Below are 23,728 nucleotides of genomic sequence, written 5' to 3'. Positions count from 1 at the left end.
TTTATTCTATCTATTGAGTTCAAGCAGACCTGCAGGTGCAGGCCTAGGCATGACTGCTTTGATCTAAAATAAGGCTAAAGTGTAGTTGCTTTTTAACATGAAGGCTGCTTCCACCATCTTGAGGCTGCTCCCAACACTCTTTGGTTGGTAGTTAAGTCAGGGAGCTCTGAGGGGTCTGGTTAATTGATACTGTTTTTCTTCCTATTGGGTTCCAATCCACTTTAGCTCCTTCAGCTCTTCCCATTGGGGTCTCCGGGCTCAGTCCAATGGTTGGCTGTGAGTATCTGTATCTGTCATATTCATGTGCTGGCAGAGCCTCTCAGGGCAGCCAGATCAGACTCCTGTATGCAAGCCCTTCTTGGTATCAGCAATCATGTTGTGGTTTGGGGTCTGCTGATGGAATGGATCACATGGTGGGGTAGTCTCTTGATGGCCTGTCCTTCAGCTTCTTCTCCATTTTTGTCCCTGTATTTCCTTTAGACAGGGACAATTCTGGGTTAAAAACTTCGAGATGGATGGGTGGCCCCATCCCTTCACTGGGGGCCATGACTATCTACTGTGGGTCCTAGAAGCCTCTCACATCCCTGGCATCTGGACCTTTCTAGTGGTTCTCCAAGTTCCTCACCAGTCACTGCTACTTATTTCTACTTGTTCTTCTGGCCCTCTGGACTTCTCGCTTATCTCTTCCCATACCTGGTCCTGCTCCCTTTTTTCCCTCCCCTCCCCCTCCCCTCTCCCACCCAGGTCCTTCCCTCCTTCTGCCTCCCATAATTATTTTGGTCCACCTTCTAAGTGGGTTTGAAACATCAATGTTTTGGCCTTCCTTCTTGTTAAGCTTTATATGGTCTTTGAGTTGTATTGTGGGTATTCTGAGCTTTTGGGATAATATCTACGTATCAGTGAGTACATACCGTGTATGTCCTTTTGGGTCTGGGTTACCTCACTCTGGATGTTACTTTCCAGTTCTACTCATTTGCCTAAAAAGTATGTGAAGCTGTCATTTTTAATAACTGAGTAGTATTCCATTGTGTAAATGTACCACATTTTCTGTATCCATTCCTCTGTTGAAGGACATCTGGGCTGTTTCCAGCTTCTAGCTATTATAAATAAGGCTGCTATGAACATAGTGGAGCATGTGTCCTTGTTATATGTTGGAACATCTTTTGGGTATATGCCTAGGAGTGGTATGCATAGCTGGGTCTTCAGGTAGAGCTATTTCCAATTTTCTGAGGAACCCCCAAATTGATTTCCAAAGTGGTTGTACCAGCTTGCAATCCCACCAACAATGGAGGAGTATTTCTCTTTCTCCACATCCTCACCAGTATCTGCTGTCTCCTGAGTTTTTAATCTTAGTCATTCTTAGTCATTCTCACTGGTATGAGGTCATTTTGATTTGCATTTCACCGATGACTAAGGAAGTTGAACATTTCCTTGGGTGCTTGTTGGCCAATTGAGATTCTTCAGTTGAGAATTCTTCATTTAGCTCTGTATCTTAATCTTTTGTCTTCAGTAGAAAATCATATATCACAGTTAGATTCCTATGGTATGAAATGTTATTGTCACAGTGCTTAGCTGGTGTCCAAGAGGTTCTGAATTTGAATCATATCACAATAGGAGAAGAAAAGAAAACTAAATGAAAAGAGGGGAGGGGAGGGGAGAAAGAGCAAGGCAAGAAGGGAAAGGAGGACAGAAAGGGGATATTGGTAAAGATGTAATTTTGTCAGCAGGTAATGGTTTTGGAATAGTGGGAAGCGTTAATTTGAGGGTATAGAGCAGTCAGCCATGTCCAAAGACTATAAATGAATTTGACTCTTTTCCAGCTTTGCAAATCTAACTGAGTGTCACAGAGAATAAAACCATCAAGTAGAAATCATCCCTCAGCATGCTATCTCCTTGACTACCATTTTTTGGTGTCTTGCTCTCTGCTATGGAAGAACAAAGAGCACTGCTTGTGTAAACTTTAAACTGGGCTTATTTTCAGTGTTAGAATAATAACACTTGCTTCCCTGGAGTAAGTGTGTGGATGGGTAAGCAGAGGAGTTTGGTTTGGGCTGTAGGGAGCAGAACAGAAGGACAACAGGCCTACCGACCTCAAAGAGACAAGACAATGGAATAACAGCAGACCCTGGGCCACTGATCATGTTGAGCCATGCTAGCCTGCTGAGGAAGCTGCCCTCTAATCTGGGCTCCTCCCACTGACTAATATTTAGGTTCTTTTGGGGGCATGCAACTTCAGCAGGAGAGACTATTTTGATTTTTAGTTGGTCCACTGGGACCTAGTGCAGATATTCAGTTCACAACACTACCCTGTCACCTGAGGAGGAGTGGTGGATGGCTACGGGATCAGGGACACTTTTTTCAGGGGTATCACTGGCACATTGCCCATGCCCCAGGAGAAGGTCCCATACCTGCACACATAAGCAGAGCTAACTGGACTTGCTGGGTTACAAAGCGACAGGAAGTTGAGGGAGGGATGTCATGGGGTGAACTGGAGCAGCTCAATCAAGGAGGGGGTAGATATGATCAAGACACGATGTGTTCATGTGTAAAAATCCCAAAGATTACACACAATGCTATTTAAATCCTCCCCTGAATTTCAGAATCATACCTCTACAGACATTCTGAAATATTTGCCTCCAAGGAGGACTTCTACATAAAATTTAATGACATTAACCGTATCATTTTGTGCTCATTTCTTTTTTGGTTTTCTTTCTTATCAGTGACATTGTGATGAGAAAGAATAAAAATGAAGCGTGTGTGTGTGTGTGTGTGTGTGTGTGTGTGTGTGCGCGCGCGCGCGTGCCTGTCTGTTTGTCCTTCTGTCATGCATGTAGAGATCAGATGTTTCCCTTGTTTTACTCTATCATCTATATAATTTTTGAGGCAGTGTTTCCACTGACCCTGGAGCTCACTGAATGGCTAGGCTGGATGGCCAACAACCTCCATGGCTCTGGCTGTATGTTTGGGCCTCCCTGACCCATCCTAAAGTTTCTGATTCAGTCCTGCCACGTCTGGCTTTTAAATGGATGCCACTGAGCCAAGTTCATGGCAACATGCTTACGTGAGGCTCACACCCGACTCATCTCCCTAGCACCTATGCTGAACTGTATAGACATTTTTCTTAGATTATTTCCTCAAAGGCACAGTTGACTTATCAGTACACAACTGCTTATTTATGTCCAGCAGGACCTGATAATGGGTGTGTGGCAAATGATACTAAGGGGCCTTTTCCCAACATAAATGTTCAGGATAGAGTTTTGAAAGCTATCCCAATCGATTCTAATAACAGGTAAGAAAAACTATATTCTTCCAAATTACAAAGTTTGGTTTCAGACTTTTTTTTTAAATCAACAAATACTTTTGATCACAAATGATTCTCTAGAACCCATCCCAAGAACCGCCAAAGAAAAAAAAGGAAAGGAAGAATATTTCTTAAAGCAAGCTCTTCAGGGCAAGGACTGCACTAAATTCCAGAGAACAAAAGCAGTGACAAGGCATTATGTACTTCTGCTTTTAGGAAGTAGGTGCTGTGTGGCTGGAGAGAAAGCTCAGTGCTTAAAAGCCCTGCCGCTCCCCAAGAGTACCTTTAGTTTATTTCCCAGTACCCATTGCTGGGTGGCTCAGTACTGTTGCCTGTAACTCCAGCTTCAGGAGCTCTGAATCCTCTCCTGCCCTTTTTGGTTAACTGCACTCATGTACACACACACACACACACACACACACACACACACACACACACACACACCTCTCGCATATATACATAAAGAAGCACAAACAAACACAATTGCAATACTGTGTGGGACACATACTCCATTCAAGCACAGGACACTAGCAGTATTTCTTGGAGGAGCAGGTACCCTGGGAGCCTAGTAATCTATTGGAAGAGAAGGAATAGCTGGGACGTGAGGGAGCTGTCTTGGCAACCGTGTGTGATCATGTGGAGTGGAAGTGGCCGGGATGAGCACTCCTCCAGGCTGAAGAATTGTGTTCAAGGTTCATGATCACTGAAAGTTAAGTTTTGTTTGGCTGGAATAGAAAAGGCAAGGCATAGAACAGCAAGGGATAAACCCACAGGGAGACCAGGAGCATGTGTTAAGTCAGCATTTCAAAAGTTTCATTTGGGCTGCAGTGTCGTGATATGAGGTGAGAAGACACTAGAGGCAGGGCTTCTGTTACACAGCTGATATGGTAACCCAGCTTACAGATGATGATGGTTGTGGTGATGCTGATAAACATAGAAAAGGCACCTCAGGTCTGAGTGAACTGTGAGAACCAAGAGGATGTGGGAGAAAGGGGAGGGAAATTAAATGGGTGTTAATGGCACTTGCTATGAAGGAAGTCGTGATAAAAGTGCACACTGAGGAGAAGATAATGAGTTCAGTGTCAACTTTGGTCCATGGCAGTTTTTCTTGGCATACATCCAGGAGATACCTTGGCAGTTGTGTGTGTTGGCCTGAACTTGCGGAGAAATAGCTAAACCAGAAATATAACTGTAAGAATCATCAGAGTAAATGGAAGAAGCAGTGTTGACCCAAGAGAAATCAAGGGGCAGCATGCAACATATATATATATATATATATATATATATATATATATATATATGATCACATATGTATATGGTAAAATGAGTTAAGAGCAAAGCAGGAAAAAATTCTACCAGGTAAAAACTACCAGAAAACAACTCTTGTCTCACACCAATTCTTCACTTTGCCTTTTATTACCAAATATTAAGAAACCTTGTTCTAAGGAAACATCTCTGAAAGGACCACTTAGTTATCTTAAGAACTTTACAAGGCATTTAACAGATTATTTTTTGTTTTGTCTTTGAGATAGGGTTTTACTGTGTAGCTATAGCTGGCCTGGAACTCCTATGTAAACTAGGCTGGCATTGAACTCACAGAAAGAAAGCCACCTGCTTCTGCCTCCACGGTGCCTGTGCCACCGTGCCCGGCTAAATTAATTTAACTGATTCCAAATGTTATTTATATGTTTTCTTTAGCCAAATGTCTGTTACACATGATATTAGCCACAACCACAAGGACAGACACTTTGGTAGGTAATTTAGAGTTCCGGTATACCTTAGTGGAGAAATGGGCATATGCATTTAATTCTCACAGAAGTGACAAAGTCACTCTTATAACAGAAAGTTAAAGTTGCACTAAAGATTTGCATGTACTGGATCTACCCGAAGTTCCTTTCAAATTAATGTGGATTATATTCTTAAGCCTAACTGATGGAAACCAAGAGGTTACTGCTTGTTCACAATTATCCTTGAGCACTTCCCCGGACTCACTGTACCCAACAATTCTAAAACTTTACGATTTTTGTCCCTGATGTGGGGAGACAGTTGAGGAGTCTCAGCAATGCGACAAGGCAGTTAGTTACATAGTTCTGCTGTGCCTACCTCCATCTAAGACTGCCTCAAAGGACTAACGTTTGTCCACCGCAACAGCTGCCTAGAGGCTGCAGACGTAATATCCAGCTATCCAAGCATAGAGCCGGAAGTGGGAGGATTTACGGCTGGGGCGGAGCTGGCGCCTGGAAGGTGGTAGGATTTACACGCAGCTGGGTCTATTTGCCCATGCGCACACCAGGAGCCACGCGGAAAAACGCCCGTGCTCCAGGGAGTGCGCAGACGCAAAGCCACTTCTGGGCGGAACCAGAGGCTCTGCAGCCTCAGCTTCCCAAACATTCTGTCGGAGAGGGAGGCGGTGGTCACGGAGGTGCGCATGCGCTGACCGCCTTTCCCGACACAGGGCAACACTGACGGGCAACACTGACTGGCACCAGGGCAGGGTCGGAGTAGAGCGGGCGCAGGATGGACGAGGACGTGCTGACCACTCTGAAGATCCTCATCATCGGCGAGAGTGGGGTGGGCAAGTCCAGGTGAGGCGGTGCGCAGCGGGCCCTCGGCCTCTGGGCTGTGGGCTGCCCTCCGGGAACGGTCGCCGCGGCCCTGCTGGCTCCGCCCTGGCCGGGCGCGCCGGGCGCAGGCCTTGCAACAGGGTTTCTCACTACTGGGCGTCTAGGCTCCGGCCTGATTAGGCCTAGGCGACCCGAGCCCAGCCGGCTTGTCACTTCTAGAGTCCAACTTGTCTGTCTTCCCAAGAGTGCCTGTCTGTCACCCCTAGAGTCCAGCCATCCTGGCTACCCCTAGAATCCAGCCGTCCTGCCTACCCTTAGAATCCAGCTGGCCTTTCATCCCTAGAGTCCAGCCAGTTGTCACCCCAGGAGTTGAGATCAATATTAACTTTATCACTGTGTGATTTCCATAGAACTGTCCTTCAGATACATAATGCTGTACACAAAAACTTCGGTGACGTCTTGGGTCACATTCCTGGCCTATTTTAGAGAAGCCTATTGTTGCATCTTTTTATTTATTTATTCATTTATTCATTTTAATTCGTACTGAAAGAACTCTTTTGGTAACTGCTTGAAGAATTACTTTTAAAGCACAGGGTACGTGAGCAATGGAGTATCTTTAAATAAGATTGTTCTTGCCTTGCCACATCATATAGACATGAAAGAAAAAACACTGTATTATCTTTTACCCGTTGACTCTATCTTTGGGGAGGATTAAATTGCCAGTGGAGTTGTGTATTAGGTCAGAGGTGGACCTAGATGGGTGTTGCCAGAGGTTACGCTTTCATCCAGGTCTGAACAAAGTTCTTCAGGTGAAGTCATCCTTGCCCTCTGATTATGAATAAATGTTATTTGAGCTTCTCTTGATCTTTAAACAGTATTTATGTCCTAGAGAGCTTCTTAACACTTTCTTATTTGGATTTACCTTGTGAGATCTTTCAAATAACTTTAAAGCACTTCATAAAGATATAAATCTTCAGGTACTTAAAGTATGTGCAATCTTACTAAATAAACCCAAATCTTTCTGTATTTTTAAAAGTTTGACAGTCTGTTTTTATTGTTTGTTCCTCTTTAATATGTACTTTTAGTGTCCCTGTCATGATACACTTCTGTGTACCAAGGAACAAATTAAAGAAGCTTTCTATAAAAATAGAGTGGTGTGTGTTCAAGTAAAGAATGAAATTTTTAGGATTACCTTTTATACATTCTTGATTGTTGAAACGTTTATGTACTGTGTGTAGTTTTACTAGGAATCATAACACCTTGACTATTTTTCTTTTTTCCATTTTTTACTTGTGAAAGAACTCACATCGAGTTTGTTTTGTTGCTTTGTGTCTTTTGAAGTGAAGGGTGATTGAGGCAGGCTTGGAAACTTATGTAACTTAGCTGGCTTCAAGGAATCCTCCTCCCTCAGCCTCCAGAACACTAAGATTACAGGCATGTATCACCATGCCTGCTTGGAACTTGTTTTTGAAATCAAGAATAACAGGTTGCCATCTCAATCCAGTATGTGGTTGGCTGAGACAATATATTAAGTGGGTGAAATTGAGGTATGTTAGGATTTTCTAGAAGGCCAACCAGGTACAGTTGACTCCATAACTTGTATTGTTTTTATTTTATTTAGTTTCTAGAGACAGGTCTAGTTACGTATTCTGGCTGGCCTGGCACTTGCTATGTATGTAAGCAACAGTTGGCTTGGCATTTACAGCCCTCCTACCTCAGCCTCTCAAATGTTAAGAATATAGGCATGTTACACCAGGCCTGGTTCTGATTACCCTTTTAAAAGTATGTTGAATGGATTTCTCTTCTATTTACATCCCTAGACAATCTTATTAGGGTCAAATGTACTTAAAGCTTTTTTTTTTTTTTTTGATGAATTATGAACTGCTTACTGAAAAATTTTAACAATTTGCCCATTTGAAACAATATTGGGCCAAATATGGTGGTAGCACATGCTTTTAATCCCAACATCTGGGAGGCAGAGGCAGACAGAACTCTTGAGTGCAAGGTTACTCTTCACCTTGGTTTAGAAAGAGTTCCAGGACAGTCAGGGCTACACAAAGAAACCCTGCCTGTAAAAACTGAACTACAGTCGCAGCAGACCAGGATTGAGTTTAGGGAGCTGGGATATTTGTCTGTGATACACTGGGGAAAACAGAAAAGAGCCTTGACTACTTACCTTTGTGTCTATGACAAGAATAAATGGCCCTAACAGAAGCCTTTGTCTTTTAAGGCAAATTAGTAGAGAAGTTTTTGTCATAGACATAGTTCTTGAAGGTCATTCTAAGCAGCAGGTGTTTTGTTTCTTCACAGAGTAGGTCAGGTGAGCTGTTGAGGAAGTACTGGGCAGCAGAAGGTAGCCTTAATCTGAGCGAGTGGAATTCTGTAAGTTGGTTTTAAGCTGTTAGAAAGTGACAGGAGGCATGAGGTGAGGATTGTGAAAGAAGTGTTCTCCATTTGGAGCCCTGTGTATGACAGCTGAACAGTGTAGTACTCCATGGGAGAACCTGGCTGGAGCAGAGCCTCACACACTGTTAAGTGTCCACTTCAAGGCCAGGAGTCTGGGGCTCAGCTCAGTGAGGTACAATGTAGCAAAGTGTATCAGGTCTGGAATGAAATCTAGAAATTTGTTGTGTAAATTGCTGTCCTTTCTCCAGTCCTTTCCCCTATTTTCTAAGTGGGTTTTATTTTTACAGTAAGAAATATAGATGAGCTATAATCACAGTATTTCTGTATTGATTTTAATAATTTACTTTTATTTATGTGTTTGTGAGTGCAGGACCCCTCAGAGGCCAGAAGAGAGTGTGTGGATCTGGAGTTACAGGAGGGTAGTGAACTTCTGGCTGCGAGTGGTGGGAATGGGTGTACCACCCATTCTCTGTGCCACCCAGCCATCTCTTCAGTCGTCCTATTCCCCCTTTTATTTGTTAATGTTTTGGATAGTCACTCTTGGCCCAGGCCAACCTGGAACTCACCATGTTTGCCCTGTTTCCGAGCTCAGTCTGTCCCCCACACTGTAATTGCCAGTCATCCGTTGGTTCCCTGCATTTGGGTGGAGGCCACTAACTTTTCAAACTAGCCCAGTGCTTGTCATACTTTACCTTAACAGCCATATGCAGTTGCAGTTGTCTGTCTGGGCTTTACCCGGCATCTGCCTGCCTGTCACCATTCTCCCTCTGTTAGCTACACACCTTGATGTTTTATCCCTTGTTACAGTTTGCTGTAACCTTTCTGTTTTTATTTAATGTGAAGTAGGAACTTTTTTGATTCCAAGAGACTTGTTCCCCTGCCAGCACACCAATCCAGATTTGAAGGAAAAGCAAACGGTTGGCTCTTGAGGCACGGTATAGGAGAGCATAGGGCATATGCTTGTTAGTGGATTCCTTTAGTCCTGGGAGTCTTGGGAAGTTAGAATTCAGTAATTGCCTTTTCAATAGGCTAATTCCCCTGCAGACCTACATCAGCTCTACTCTCTGTATCTGAGTAATCATATGTGCTAAGATAAAGTCATAACGTGCATATCATGATTAGCAATAAAGAGTTACGCTCCTAACCTGTTTTTAACTCTCTCCTAGCCTGCTCCTGAGGTTCACAGACGACACCTTTGATCCAGAGCTTGCAGCAACAATAGGTGAGCTGAGTTTAAAAGTCTTATAGAAACGCCACACAAACGGCCTGTGGCCTCTGGCTCTACTCTGCCCCTTCTCCTCAGCACCCTGTACTCTGTGTGGAGAGCTCGTCCGTAACACTTGCTTTGGTACCCATGAGGCCTTGTCTCCTGTAGCATTGCCGATGTGATGGTTTGCACACATTCCACAGTCGCTACTGTGGACTGTTTTTTACTCTGCAGCAGATAGATAGTGGTCATTGGAATACTTATTGCCTGCCAGCCACTATCATTACAATGGCGTACAATACAAACTTGGTCTCTGTTACCATGGACCTAGCAGCAGGATCTGTTAATTTTATACATTTAGTGTGTACTTTTAACTGTATACTTGATAACAGTTATGAGTTATTAGGAGCAGTGATCCCAAGTAGGTTGGTATCTGTTCATGTGTGAGTATGTAGACGCATGGAGGCGTGGAGTTGACGGTGGCATTCTTCTCTCTTGCCCTCCACCTTAGTCACTGAGGTAGGACTGTCCTCTGAACCTGAAGTGCTGTGATCTGGCTAGCTGATTGGTCAGCAAGTCCTAGGACTCTTGTGTGACTGAAATAACAGTCCCAGCAGGCCACTGCCTTTCCGTGGGTGCCAGAGATGTGGGCTCGCGTCTCCATGCTTACGCAGCACATGCGGGACTGAGTGAACCACTTCCCCAGAGCCCCAGAAGCATTTTAGGAGTAAAGTTCAGAGTGCCTGGAAGTAACTTGTCATCTAGACTATTAAAGAATCTTAATGTCCTTGTTAGTGAAAGGAGGAAGTTCCTTTAAACTGGCTTTGTTTTAATTTATCGTGAGATAACTTCAGGTTTAGAGAGGAAGTAAGAGAATTGTACATATCCTACTCACATTCTCTAAATGTTAATATTTATCACTTTTGCTGTTTGTGTATGAGCATGTGGACTTGTATACATGTGTGTGCTTGTGAAGGTGAGAGTACAATCTTCATTCTAAAAGCACCTGAGTTTTTTTTTTGAGACGTGGTCTCCCCTTGGCCATGAACTTGCCAAAGACCGTATGTAGGCTAGCTGGCCAGCATGCACCTTAGTCTTACGGTTTCTATGCCTGTGATAAACTCCATGACCAAAAGCATCCTGTGAAGAAGAGAGGGTCATTTTGCTTATCCTTGCACATCACAGCCATGGTCCAGGAAAGGTGGGGCAGGAACTCAAACAGAATAGGAACTTGGTGTCAGGAGCTGGTTTGGAGGCCCTGGAGGACTGCTGCTTGCTGGCATCCTCCTCATGGCTTGTTCAGCCTGCTTTCTTATACACTCCAGTATCACCTACCCCGGAATACCGCTGCTCACCGTGAGCTGGGCCCTCCCACATCAAACATAAATCAGGAAAACACCTCACAGGCTAGTCTGGCAGGGGCATTTTCTCAGTTGAGGTTCCCGCTTCCCAAACACCTTGTGTCACGTTGCTATAGAACTAGCCAGCACAGCTTTCCGTGTGTGCTGCCATGCCTGGCTTCTCTTCTCTGGTCTCTCGGGTCCTTACTGTTTGCAGGGCACCATCTCCCCTAACCTGCTTCATCATTCTTATGCTACAGTGCACACAGGAGACTTCTTTAATATCTAAGCCTCTTAATGTATGTTTCCTAAATGAAGGAGGGTAAAATTTTGTCCATTGACAGATTTCTTCAGCTGCCTATCAATACCCTATTTAGCGAAAGGAAAGTTAGGCCTAAATTCTGATTTGAGACAAACAATTTTGTCATCTTCAATTCTTGACCCCTCTCTCCCCCTTCCCCCACTTTTAGGAAGATTCTCACACTAGCTCAGTTTGCCTTGGATCTCACCCTATATCCCAGAGTGGCTTCAACCTAGTGGCAATCCTCCTGCCTCAGCTTGTTGTGATTTTAAGTTTGAGCCACCATGCCAACATCCCTTCAGTCTCTTAATTTTAACAGTTCACTGGTCCTCGGTTGTCTGTCCATGTCTGACAGTTTTGAAGACTGCAGGCCCATTGCTCTGTAGGCTGCCCCTCGTTTCACTGGCCAAGTGTGTTGCAAGGTAGATTGTCCTTATGTAGGTTTTGTTGTTTGCTTGCTTTGGTAGGAATCCCACAGAAATGCTTCTTAGAGTGTTAGAGGGAGAGATATGTGGTGTGTTGTTGTGGTGCTCCTGGTGGCTTTTAGTCACTCAAGTGCTGGACTCATCTGTGATTTTATTTCCCCTTCACAACTTCCCTGTGGAAGGAGATTTTGAGACTGTATTCATGTCCTGTTTCTTCTTGTGGTTTTGGATTTTGTGCTTTTGTTTTAACCTGCAGCAGATAGGAGGATAATCTGTGGCCTGCCATCCCAGCTGCGGTTGTCAAGTGACTTTTCAAATGCTGTCCTGCTGTCCACATTCAGTACCTAGATTTCTGAGTGCCTCTGGATTTTAATTAGCTTTATCAGGCATTACTTAGCATCTTTGTGTCACAGGTTTTACAGATTTATCCTGTGTGTGCCAAAAGGGAACCATTTAAGATACTAGCAAATCAAACTGCATATTGTTCTGGTTTTGATGTATTTGCCCATTTTCATCTATGTAGTAAAACGTACTTGTTCAGAGCATGGGCTGCTTTGCTCTGTAACAGATAGTAGCAGCTGACAGGAGGGCAAACTTGACTGAAATGGAGTTTTTACTGAAGAAATGAATCATACATAATAGTGACATTTTAAACTGAAATAACAGGAGGACTCAAGCAGAATGACAGCCATCATGAACTCTGTCTGTATTCTAAAAAAGGCTTAATACTAAACTGCTGCATGCTGATGACAGTATTTATAGTTTGTTCCCTAAATAGGTCCTGCGTTTGTTTTTTTAAATCTTCATGTTTGGTATTAGATTGCTTTCTGATTCCAGTTACAACCACCAGACACAAGGGTTTCAAAGATAAATACAGTTGGTTCAGTTGTTATTGGACTTGTGAAAATTACTGTTTTAAACAGAGTTGGTGTTTTGCCTCATAGTAGAGCAGTTACGGACATACTTTCTTGGTTCCCACAGTGCAGTTAGAGATTAGAGTGTTTATCATGCAATAGTGCTGTACGGCGTTTCACAGCGCTAAAGCTAAAGATAGGTTGCATTGTCTTTTATTCCATGATAATTAGCTAAAATAACAGAGGGAAATACTAAAATATAATATCTCACTAAACCACAAGACAGCTAAAAACCTTGAGGCCACAGGCAGGTGGACTCAGTACTCTAAACAGTGGAGAGACAAGTTACAGCAAATGACAGGGAGAGAGAGGACACCACAGAACAAAAGGCTTGCAAAGATGACGAAGCTGAGTGCTCAGACAAGCCGAGCCTGCAGCTAGCTCTTCATCGGTGGAGAAGATTCCTCCAGTTCTAATCCAGTGGCTATTGAGAGTGATCACTTACTGTAACTGTAGCCATAGCCGTTTGCATAGGTACCTGTGGTGTCTGGTTGTGGTTTAATTTGGAGTTCACAGTAATTCACAGTAACTTGATGTTAGGCGTATCCAGTTCTAATTTGTTACCATGTTTATGTATTTTTATGTGTAAAGTATCTGCATCTTTTATTTTTTTAATTTGTTGAATTGTTTACTTTTTTGTTGTAAATTAATTAATTACTTTATTTATTTGTATAGGTTTTTTGTCCATGCACTATTTGTGCACAGGGCTGGTGGAGGCTTAGAAGGAAACCTTCTGTCCTCTGGAATTAGAATTCCAGGCAGTTGTTAGTTGACATGAGAGTGCTGAGAATGAACCCAGATCTTCTCAAGGAACAAGTGCTCTTAACCATGAAGCCATCTCTCCAGCCCATGTATCGTTTTCTTAGTGTTGAGACTTAAGAGGTCTCTTTATATATTCAGCATAACAGGTTTTCGTAAGTGTAAATTACTTTGTAAGTATTTTTGATCCACTTTTTTGCTCATCGTTTTTCTAATAGTGCATTTCTAAGTGTATAAATTAGTGCATTGAAATTCGGGTTATCAACTTTTTCATTTATGTGTAGTGATTCCAGTATTTTTTTTCACCTAGCAGAAGGCCACATGATTTTCTTCCTTTCTTTTTTATTTAAGTCTTTGCTATTTTTGTTTGTTTTGCATATGGATCTCTAGTTGTTCCAAAACCACTGACTGAAAAGAATACACACTGAATGGTTCTCCTGCCCTTATAAAAGTGTCAATTGCCTTCAGGTGTCTGGGTATGTATCTTAGTCAGGATTTGTATTTCTGCACAAAACAAGAACAAGAAACAAGTTGGGGAGGAAAGGGTTTATTCATCTTACACTTCCACATTGATGTTCATCACCAAAGGAAGTCAGGACTGGAACTCAAGCAGGTCAGGAAGCAGGAGTTGATGCAGAGGCTGTGGAGGGATGTTACTTACTGGCTTGCTTCCCCTGGCTTGCTCAGCTTGCTTTTTTATAGAACCCAGGACTACCAACTCAATTAGGCCCTCCCCGATTGATCGCTAATTGAGAAAATGCTTTACAGCTGGATCTCATGGAGGCATTTCCTCAAGGGAGGCTTCTTTCTCTATGGTAACTCCAGCTTGTGTCAAGTTGACATGCAAAACCAGCCAGTACAGTGTGTTTGTGGGTTTTATACATCTGTCCTTATGTCAGGATTTCACTGTCTTCCTTTCTGTAGTTTTATAATAAATCTATAAAACAGAATTGTTAGCCTTCCCATTTTTTTCCTTCCAAAAGTGAGTTGTTTTGCTTCCTAGTAGACTTACGATATTTTACGACTCATCAACACCAAGGAAGAGAAGGAAGAGAGGGGAGGGAGAAGGGAAGTGGGGGGAGGAGGGAGGAGGAAGTAGCAAAGATGTTATAAACTCTCAAAGCCTACCTGACAGTGATGCCGTTCCTCCAGCAGGGCTCTACCTTGTAAAGCTTAGATAGCACCAATTGGAGTCCATTCTCCCAGCAGTGTTGCACCTCCTAAAAGTTCAGTGTCTTCCCAGACAGTACTCCCAGCTGGAGTCCAAGTGTTTAAGTAAGTGAGGCTATTGGGGACGGGATTTTTTTTTTTTTTTTTTTCGGAGCTGGGGACCGAACCCAGGGCCTTGCGCTTCCTAGGCAAGCGCCCTACCCCTGAGCTAAATCCCCAACCCCTTGGGGACGGTTTTTATTGACATCCCAAGGTCTGTCACAGGTTCTGTCAGATTTAACCGTGGACATTCATTCTAGGTAGTAGGGGTTTATTTTTGTTTTCCCTTTATTATTAACATACACCAATACTTTTAGCAGATTGTAATCACACCTGTAATCCTAGCATGTGTAAAGTTAAGGCAGAAGAATTTGCTGCATGTTTTGGGGTACTCTAGGTTCCAGGTTTAGGCAGGGTACAGAGAGAAAAAGAAATACTCTTGATATTTCAAATATTAATTTTGTGTCTTCCAATCTGTTTTTAGTGTGTGTGTGCGCGTGCGTGCGTGCATGCGTGTGTGTGTGTGTGTGTGTGTGTGTGTGTGTGTGTGTGTGCGTGTGTGTGGGCTAGTTTTATGTCAGTTTCTCATACACTAGAGTCACTGGAGAGGATGGAGTCTCAGCTGAGAAACTGCCTCCGTACTGTGTGCTGTAGGCAAGCTGTCGGCCATTTTCTTAGTTACTGAGAGGGAGGGCAAGGCCCACTGTGGAGAAAGCAGTCTGAGCTAGATGTGGGAAGCAAGCCAGTAAGCAGCACCCTGCCTGGCTTCTGCGTCAGCTCCTGCCTCCCTCTAGGTCCTGCCTGCCTCTAGGTCCTATCACTGCTTTTGATGAACTGTTATCTGGAAGTTTGAGTGAAGTGAATCCCTCCTCCCCAGTTTGCTTTTGGTCATTGTGTTTTCTCACAACAATTGTGTCCCTAAGACATACTGTGACACTTGTACATTCTGGGAGGTTTTTTGTTTTTTATTCTTGTTCGTTGAGATTTTTACACTCTCCTTTTTACAATATGTGATCTTTATTTATTCTCCTGGCTAAAAATACGTAGTTCTGTACACATACTGAGTAGCAGTGGTAAGGGTTGATGGCCTTAGCTCATAACTTAGGTGTGATGTTGGTTGTGTGTGTTTTGTAAATTCCCTTTGTCAGGTGAAGTGCTTTTCTGTCACAAGCTCTGAATAGGTTACCTTGGAAGTGCATGTTTTTCTGTACAGCTGTGTTCTTCAGTTTAACATTCTAAAGTGTACAGTGCTTTATTCCCAGTCGTAAGATGAGCCAGGCGGTTGTCATCTGAGTTGTTTTTTAGGATTTCCATTTGTGTTTGTGAAAGACATTGGTCCGTTTTCTTTAACTCGTGTCTTCTGGTTCTGGTGTCAGTGCAGTGTAAGACTTCGAGAAGGATTGAAGAAGTAAGGAATAATCCACTTCAGTTCCTCTAAGAGTTTGTTTATAATCAATTTAGTTGAACTCACACGGGCCTCAGAGATTTCTTTTTCCTGGGTAGACTTCACTACAAAGTCAGTTTCCTTAGCAGGTACAGGAGCTCTCTGGGTCAGGCATTTACTTAGCTACTTTGTGGTTATGGAGGTCAGAACATGAGCCATTCCCACATACACTTCACTCACATGCACTGCTATAACACTGTGAATTTTCAGAATGTTTAAATAACTGGTTGATAAACTTCCCTGCAGCTTTGCTGACCTATGTTCTACTTTCAGTCTCTGGGAAATTTGCCGGTTCTGGGTGCCTTGAGCAAGTGGAATTGTGCAGCATGTGTCTTACTATCTGGCTTATTTTACTTAGTGACTGTTTTCAAGGCCAAGCTGTGTTGTGACATTTCTTTCTTAAGTTCAAATATTGTTTCATTGACTCTATTTGTATCATATTCTGCTGATCCACTGCTGAAGACTTGCGTTGCTGTAAGGTTTGGGCAGTTGTAGATGACACTACTATGACTGTGCTGCCCATTTGTGTTCTTGTGTCCCGGCTGCTACTCCCCTAGGGTCTATACTTAGGTGTGGGCCTGCTGCCTTTATCCCTATGGTAGCTGTACTTTTAATATTGGCAGAATGCTGCTTTCTTTTCACAGCAGCTGCCACAGCTCGTGTTTCTCTGCAGCTTTGTCTATACTTACTACTTTCCATTTTTAAAACATATCTGAAATAGTCATGGAAATAGGTGAGAAGTTTAAGCTCATTGTGATTTTTAATAAGCATGCCCCTAATGACCAGGGGAAGTTGAGCATATTTTTAATATGCTTATTGGCTATTAATGTTCTTTGTAGAAATGTCTGTTGAAATCTTGGTATTTTTGAGGTAGATATTTTTATTGTTTTATTTAGACATGTATTATGGTTCTTAGACATGTGTTGGGTTTGTATCTTTCACTAGATACACGGGTGCAAGTGTTTTCCCTGCTGTGAGGATTGTCTTTCACAGCTTGGCAATATCCCTTGATGTCATTCCTTTATAGATGCCATTCCTTTTAGTTTTAATAGTTCTGTGTGTTCTTCAGGGGTTTCTGCAGATATTGTAGTGCTGTCCACAATTATATTTAACAAACATTTGAGTAGGTTATGTATCCAAATCTTCAATTTACCTTATTTATTTTCTTTCTAAGCTGCTCTTATTTTTTTTTTTTTTGTTTTTTTTTTTTTTAATATTTTTTTTTTTTTTTTTTTTTTTTTGTATTTTTTTTTATTAACTTGAGTATTTCTTATTTACATTTGGCAAACATCCCCTTCCCTCCCCCCCCTTCTTTATGGGTGTTCCCCTCCCCACCCTCCCCCCATTGCCACCCTCCCCCCAACAGTCTAGTTCACTGGGGGTTCAGTATTAGCAGGAACCAGGGCTTCCCCTTCCACTGGTGCTCTTACTAGGATATTCATTGCTACCTATGAGGTCAGAGTCCAGGGTCAGTCCATGTATAGTCTTTAGGTAGTGGCTTAGTCCCTGGAAGCTCTGGTGGCTTGGCATTGTTGTACATATAGGGTCTCGAGCCCCTTCAAGCTCTTCCAGTTCTTTCTCTGATTCCTTCAACGGGGGTCCTATTCTCAGTTCAGAGGTTTGCTGCTGGCATTCGCCTCTGTATTTGCTGTATTCTGGCTGTGTCTCTCAGGAGCGATCTACACTTCTGCACTTCTTTGCTAAGCTGCTCTTAGAATAACTTTTTGCTACCTTGTGTAATGGAAATAGAAAAAGTTGGTGTTCCTATGTTTTTTATTTTTGAAGAAAAACAGTCTTTTACCATTGAATACACTAGTAGCTGTGAATTTGCTGTTTTGGTTTGGATCTAAGAATGTCCTTGAAATCATGAGGTTACGTTGTGGTTTCAGCTGATGAGCTTTTGGGAAGTATTTAGATTATAAGGAGTATGACCTCGTACTATATACCAATATAATGCATACTAATGGATTATATTTACACTTCTTTGGGTTGTGTTAGTAGAAGATGATGGGGACTTGGGAAGGTAGGGAAGCAGGCTACAGGAAAGGTGTTGCTTGTCTTGGCTCCTTTTCCTGTCTCGTCCCTTGGTTTTCTGACTGCCTGAGCTGAAGAACTTGTTGACCCACGTGCTCCCTGGTGTGTTACTCTGTCTCTGCAGTGGTTGACATCTGTGCGGCTAAGTAACCACTGAACCTCTGAACCACTGAGCTGCGAGCCAAATGAAATGGTGGTTCACTCTAAGCTGAAATTTGACTAACACGGAGACATTTGTCATTTTGAGAAATTTTTCTTCTATTCCTAGTTTGTTGAATGTTTTTGTCATAAAAGTGAATTGTCTTCTGTTCAATGCCTTTTCTGTGTCAATTAAAATGATTATGTGGTTTTCCCCTTCATTTTACTAATGTAGTATTATTTATTTTCAGCCATACTTGCATTCTGTAAGTAAACTTGATTGATTACTGATTGAGTCCCTACTAGTTTTTGCATTAGTTCAGATTTCTATTCAGTAGTCAATTTTAGTCAAATTGTGTTTCTAGGAATTTGCTCATTTATCTAGATTATTGAATTTGTCCAATTTTTATTTAATCATCCTTTCTTTCTGTAAAATTAGCAGTCAAAGTTGAGCATCATAGACCCAAAAATGTGAAACCAGAAGGGCTGGGAAATCTGCAGCTGATTTGAATTTTCTCTTTGTTAGTCTTGTTTATAGGCTTGTTCATCTTTTCTTTAAGATCAAGGACAGTTTTGTTAGAGTTTAAAAGAAACCCTCCAGGGTCGGCAAGCTGTAGAACTCAGCAGCTTCTTGGAGGAAGGTAGTCAGAGAGGCCTGCCTTGTGAATTAAATATCTGTAAAGGTCAGTCACATGGTGGTTGGCAGCCACATGCCAGGGAGGGACACTGTAGAGAAAGAGTAAGGCACCCCAAGTTGTAGGGAAGGCCAAGGTTGTTTGGGAAAGCCTGCTTAAAGGAGATAGAAAAAAAAAAGTTACGCCTTACTAGTAATTTAGAAAATTAGGCAGAGTTACAGAGCTGCTATAACCCTGAAAAGTGTACTGGAGACAGATATTCTGGGAGGAAGAAACACATTTTATTAAAGGGATAATTACTCTGGTTCTCTTTTAGCATGGTTTAAGGTTAATCTGCCTTCCTAGGAGTAGTCTCTTGGTCAGATGACTGATATACCCAGTTAAAATGTTTGTTCCCCACCTAGGCCAGAGAGTCTACTGTCTTGACTGTAAGGGGTTTTCCCTAAATGGGCTTTTATTGCCAGTCTAACATTGTCACCCTCCGAGGAGGAGCCCGGTCAGAGCTCGGAGTTCATTACACGCCAGGCTTTTCTGGCCACCAGGCAGGACAGAACCAATGACATTTTTGGCTTTTATTCAAGAAAGAAACCAGCCACTCTTCTTTGGGGGTCTTTTATCCTCAACAGTAGAGCCAGGGTCTCCCTCCTGTTGTCATCATTCCTTCTGAAGATGTGACCTAACTGCTATTGGGCAGCTGGGGTAAACACCAGTCTGCCTTCTTAGAGCTGAATGGGGTGGTAGGTTAGCTCTAGTGGTCCTATTTCAAAGACCCCAAAGGAAGCTTATCAGCTTTCATTTATATAGCTGCCACTTGGGAGAATGGACTTTTTTACTGCTGATTAGAAATAAATGGAAGGGGAAAATAAAGGCAAAAGTTCTTAGCATTTCAAGTCCTATGCTGGGAACCAGGAGAAACAAACCTCAGAACAGAGGTTCTAATTGTCCAAATAAAAGTGCATTAGAGTCTCCTTATGGGCTCACATGCGGCTATCCATTGGGCCCTTCTTCATTTTCTCCTTTGGTCTCCTAGGCTTATAAATAAACCCAACCAGAGAGTTCATTTCCACCAGAAGCTAATTCTCCTCCTCTCAGCAGTCATCTGTTGCCTATAGTTTGTTTTCTAGGCCTGGGATCCCATGACAATTTCTACTTTCCAAATTAACTTGTCCATTGATACTGCCATTGTTCCCGTCTTATGTATCAATTTCTAGGAGATACTGTGTCACAGCAGACTTCCCAGTGTTCTGGCTCTTAAAATCTTTCTGCCCCCTCTTCTGCTACGGTCTCTAAGTCATAAATTCAGGAGCCGTGATGTAGATGTATCCACTGGGTCTGAACTTACTGTTATCTGCTGATTTCTGCATTCTGTCCAGTGTTGATTCTTGTGATAGTGTCCATTTGCTATAAAGAGAGGTTTCTTTAATCGTGGACTGTAGCTACACTTATCTGTCGGCATAAGGATAAGATTCAGACTGTGTAAGATAGTGAAAACAAGCAAGCATACAAACAAACAAAAAAAGAAATAGGAGGAGGAGGACATGGTTACTCCTCAAGTATGCAGAAGAGTTTTATTGTAGGTACAGGGAGAAAGCAGGCAGAGGGAAGAGTCCTAGCTGAACATGGCTAGCCGACTAAACTGGACCATGAGAGGAGAGAGGAAGAGAGGGTGGTGGTGGGGGGGGAGAGACAGAGAGACAGAGACAGAGAGAGAGAGCGCGCGAGTGCGAGCGAGCAGTGTAGACAAAGTAGCTGAGTTATATAGGAACCAGGCTTGTGGGATGTGGAAGCCCAGCACCCTGTGAAGGAAAAGTTTAAGGTAGAGGAAGGGGTGAGAAATGCTGGGAGGAGCTAAAGGTACTGAGTGAATTTGTTCTTTGTTTGAGACCTAACAGTAAGAAATTATGCTGGCCTAGCAAAGTGGAGGCACTAAATTCTTTTCTAAGGTCTATGACCTCCCTAGAACTGGGAAGTTGGCTAGGCTTCCAGTAGCAAACATGGGTTTCCTCCTCTTGAGTGGTTTTATTTATTTGTTTGCCATTCTAAGTCCATATGGCTGTGGGGCTTATACTGGAGCGTGGACATATTACCAGTAGCCGTATCCTCGAAGAAGACTGACTCTCCCTCCTCCAGCAATAACCTCCTACCTGTAGCTCCTCAGTAAGGGGTGAGGCCTGGAGAATTCCTGCACAATTTGGTAGAAGAGATTCTATACTTTAGTTTTTCTTGGACTTTTTAATCAGCACTGTCATTTCATTAATTATTGCTGTTTTTCCCTAAGCATAGCTTGATCAATTCCTTTATTTCTCAAGCTTGATACACCAAATGGTGTGTTTGTTCGAGCGCATTCATGTACATAAATGTCTTAGGATCTTTATCCTATAGAAAGACTAGATTTAGTGCATAGTTTTACCTAATTTGAACACGTAATGGATTATCAGAAGACTTCTAAAGATTACAAATATACTAGTATATTGGTGACATACTTGTTTTAAATAATTGTAAAACTTTTACCTTTTAGAAAGCATTTAGTATGCTAGTTGTGGTGACTTAGATCTTTAATCCCAGCACTTGGGAAGCAGAGGCAGGCTGAACTCTTGAGTTCAAGTCCAGCCTGGTCTACAAAATGAGTTCCAGGACAGTTGGGGCTACACAGAGGATCTCTGTCATGAAAAACAAGAACAAAAACATAAAAAGAAAGCATTTAGTATGTAAGGGTGCTGCTCACAGTAGTTGGCTCTGTTCTGAGTTAAATGTGACAAGCTCGTAAGATATTATCTTGAACTAATGTTTCCCTCTGGTCAGTGGGGTAGCCTATACATCATTTCTGATGCTATTTTAAAGACATGCAGTTACTGTGCACATGGGCCAGATGTGTCCGTTCCCTCTCCTGTAAAGGAGTGAATGTTTTGTGGCTTTACTTGATTTTTTTTTTTTTTTTTTTATGACGCTTTCCTTACTATAGCAGCTTCTCAAAGACCTTGGGGCCAAGATTCTTTTCACTTATGAAGACTGGTAGAGGGATTGGCATAAATGTTTTTATACACATTAAAAAAATAATACAGTTGATTATTGAGTAGGTTATATAAAACTGTTTATATAAAAAACAGTTGAGTTCATAAGACAAGGGGTAGGTAGCTCTTTTATATGTGTTTGATAGTGCCCCAGCCATCTACAGCTAAGATCTGTATTCCTGGTTGAGTTTGATAGATAATACCCTTTTTTAATATTAATTTTAAGCTTTTGAGAATTTCATACATGAGTACATTGTATATACATCCTTTCTTCCTTTCCCTCAACTCATACCATGCCCCTCCCATACCTCATACCTCCTCTTGAATTCATGATTTCTATATTTAAATTATCACTGTCTACACACACACACACACACACACACACACACACACACACACACACACACACAGAGTCTACTGAGTTCAGTCTACTAGAGTTACCAGTATGCACATGTGTTTAGGCCCAACTGCATCACATTAGAAGCCTGTCAGAAGGTTTGTCTCTGAGGTAAACCAATTCTCCTCCTCTCAGCAGCCATTGATTCTGGTAATCTTTATCTATGGGCAGAGCCTTATAATATGTTACCAAATCTGTGTTGCTGTCAGGCAACCCTGTTGCCGAGAGTTCGTGGGTGCAGCGTTCTTGCCATGGGTAGACAGGGTTCTGAACAAAAGGTGTATGGAGTCCTTAAAAACAGCCAAGATCCACAATCAGCAAAAACTACTGTTTTGGATTAGTACTTCAGTTGTAGCTGCTGGTTTTCAGTATGCACAGCAATCTTCCTAATTGAGTTTGCATTTTCCTTTTTGGAAGTAGATGTTTTGAATCCTAAAGCTCTTCCATTTATACCATCAATCCTGAGTATTGATACCTTCAGCCTTCAGGTCTAGAATTTTCAGAATTTAGTCACCTGATAAAATATTTTATCTTTTTTCTGGTTTTCTTTATAATGAATATAGAAATCATATTTTACTGATGATTCACCAGAATTTTCATTTCTTCAAGGTGTTGACTTTAAGGTGAAAACGATTTCAGTGGATGGAAATAAGGCTAAACTTGCAATATGGGTAAGAATTTTTTAAATGTACTTTATAAAAATTGTTTTTATTTAATGTGTATGTCTGTGCCATGGTGTGCAGGAGTTATGGGAAGTTATGTGTATGTCTATGCCATGGTGTGCAGGAGTTATGGGAAGTTATGAGTTGCCAGATATGATGTTGGGAGCCAACTTGGGTCCTCTGGAAGAGCTGTGTCTTAGTTAGGCCTTTATTGCTATGAAAAGACACTATGACCAAGGCAACTCTTAGAAAGGAAAACACTTAATTGGGGCCACCTTGCAGTTTCAGAGGTTTAGTTCATTGTCATCATGGCAGGAAGCGTGGAGGCACACAGGCAGAGTACAGCGCTGCTGGAGAGAGAGCTGAAGGGTCTCCATCAGAACCAGCAGGCAGCAGAAAGAGAGAGAGGTATAGTGGTTGTGGCTTGAGCATCGGAATCCTCAAAGCCCACTCTCAGTGACACGTTTCCTCCAACAAGGCCTCACCTCCTAATAGTGCCTGCCACTTCCCATGAGCCTTTTCATAGAAATAGCACAGCTGCTTAGTGCTCTCAACACTTGTACTGTCTCTCTAGTCCACTAGTATGTACTTTTTATTTATTTAAATTTAATTTTATGTATATGATGGTTTGGGTTTTTTTGTGTATGGGTGTTTCGCCTACATGTATACGTGTGCCATGTATGTGCCTGGTGTCACGCCAGGAGGCTAGGTGTCAGATCCTCTGGAACTGGAAGTATAGACAATTGTGAGGTAGTCTCTCCAGCTAGTACTTTGCAACAAAGCAGGAACTGATTTTGTTTACTGTTGTATAGGTGAATGGCAGTTTGTATTAAATAGCTTTTCTTGGGAGATTAGATAATACTGAAAGGATATACAGTAATGATAAGTGCATCTTATAACTAATTGGGTAGGTGCTTTTAAAATATTTTTGAAATGTGTAATGCCTTTAGAATATTTTAAAACAGAAGAGAATATTAAGTT

General features: G+C 42.2%; 1 protein-coding gene across 1 annotated transcript in view; it reads left to right on the top strand.

Annotated features, from left to right (window-relative positions):
• The first annotated feature begins 5,737 nt into the window (after positions 1–5,737).
• Positions 5,738–23,728, top strand: part of Rab18 (RAB18, member RAS oncogene family) — a 32,394-nt gene continuing 14,403 nt past the window's right edge. The window contains exons 1-3 of the mRNA XM_032884183.1: positions 5,738–5,886; positions 9,438–9,493; positions 22,695–22,756. Of these exons, the coding sequence (XP_032740074.1) occupies positions 5,819–5,886; positions 9,438–9,493; positions 22,695–22,756 (186 nt within the window). The 5' untranslated portion in view covers positions 5,738–5,818. The remainder of the gene's footprint in view (positions 5,887–9,437; positions 9,494–22,694; positions 22,757–23,728) is intronic.

The sequence above is a fragment of the Rattus rattus genome, chromosome 14 (genome assembly GCF_011064425.1).
Source record: "Rattus rattus isolate New Zealand chromosome 14, Rrattus_CSIRO_v1, whole genome shotgun sequence".
NCBI lineage: Eukaryota > Metazoa > Chordata > Mammalia > Rodentia > Muridae > Rattus > Rattus rattus.
This window is presented reverse-complemented; position numbering and strand designations above follow the sequence as displayed.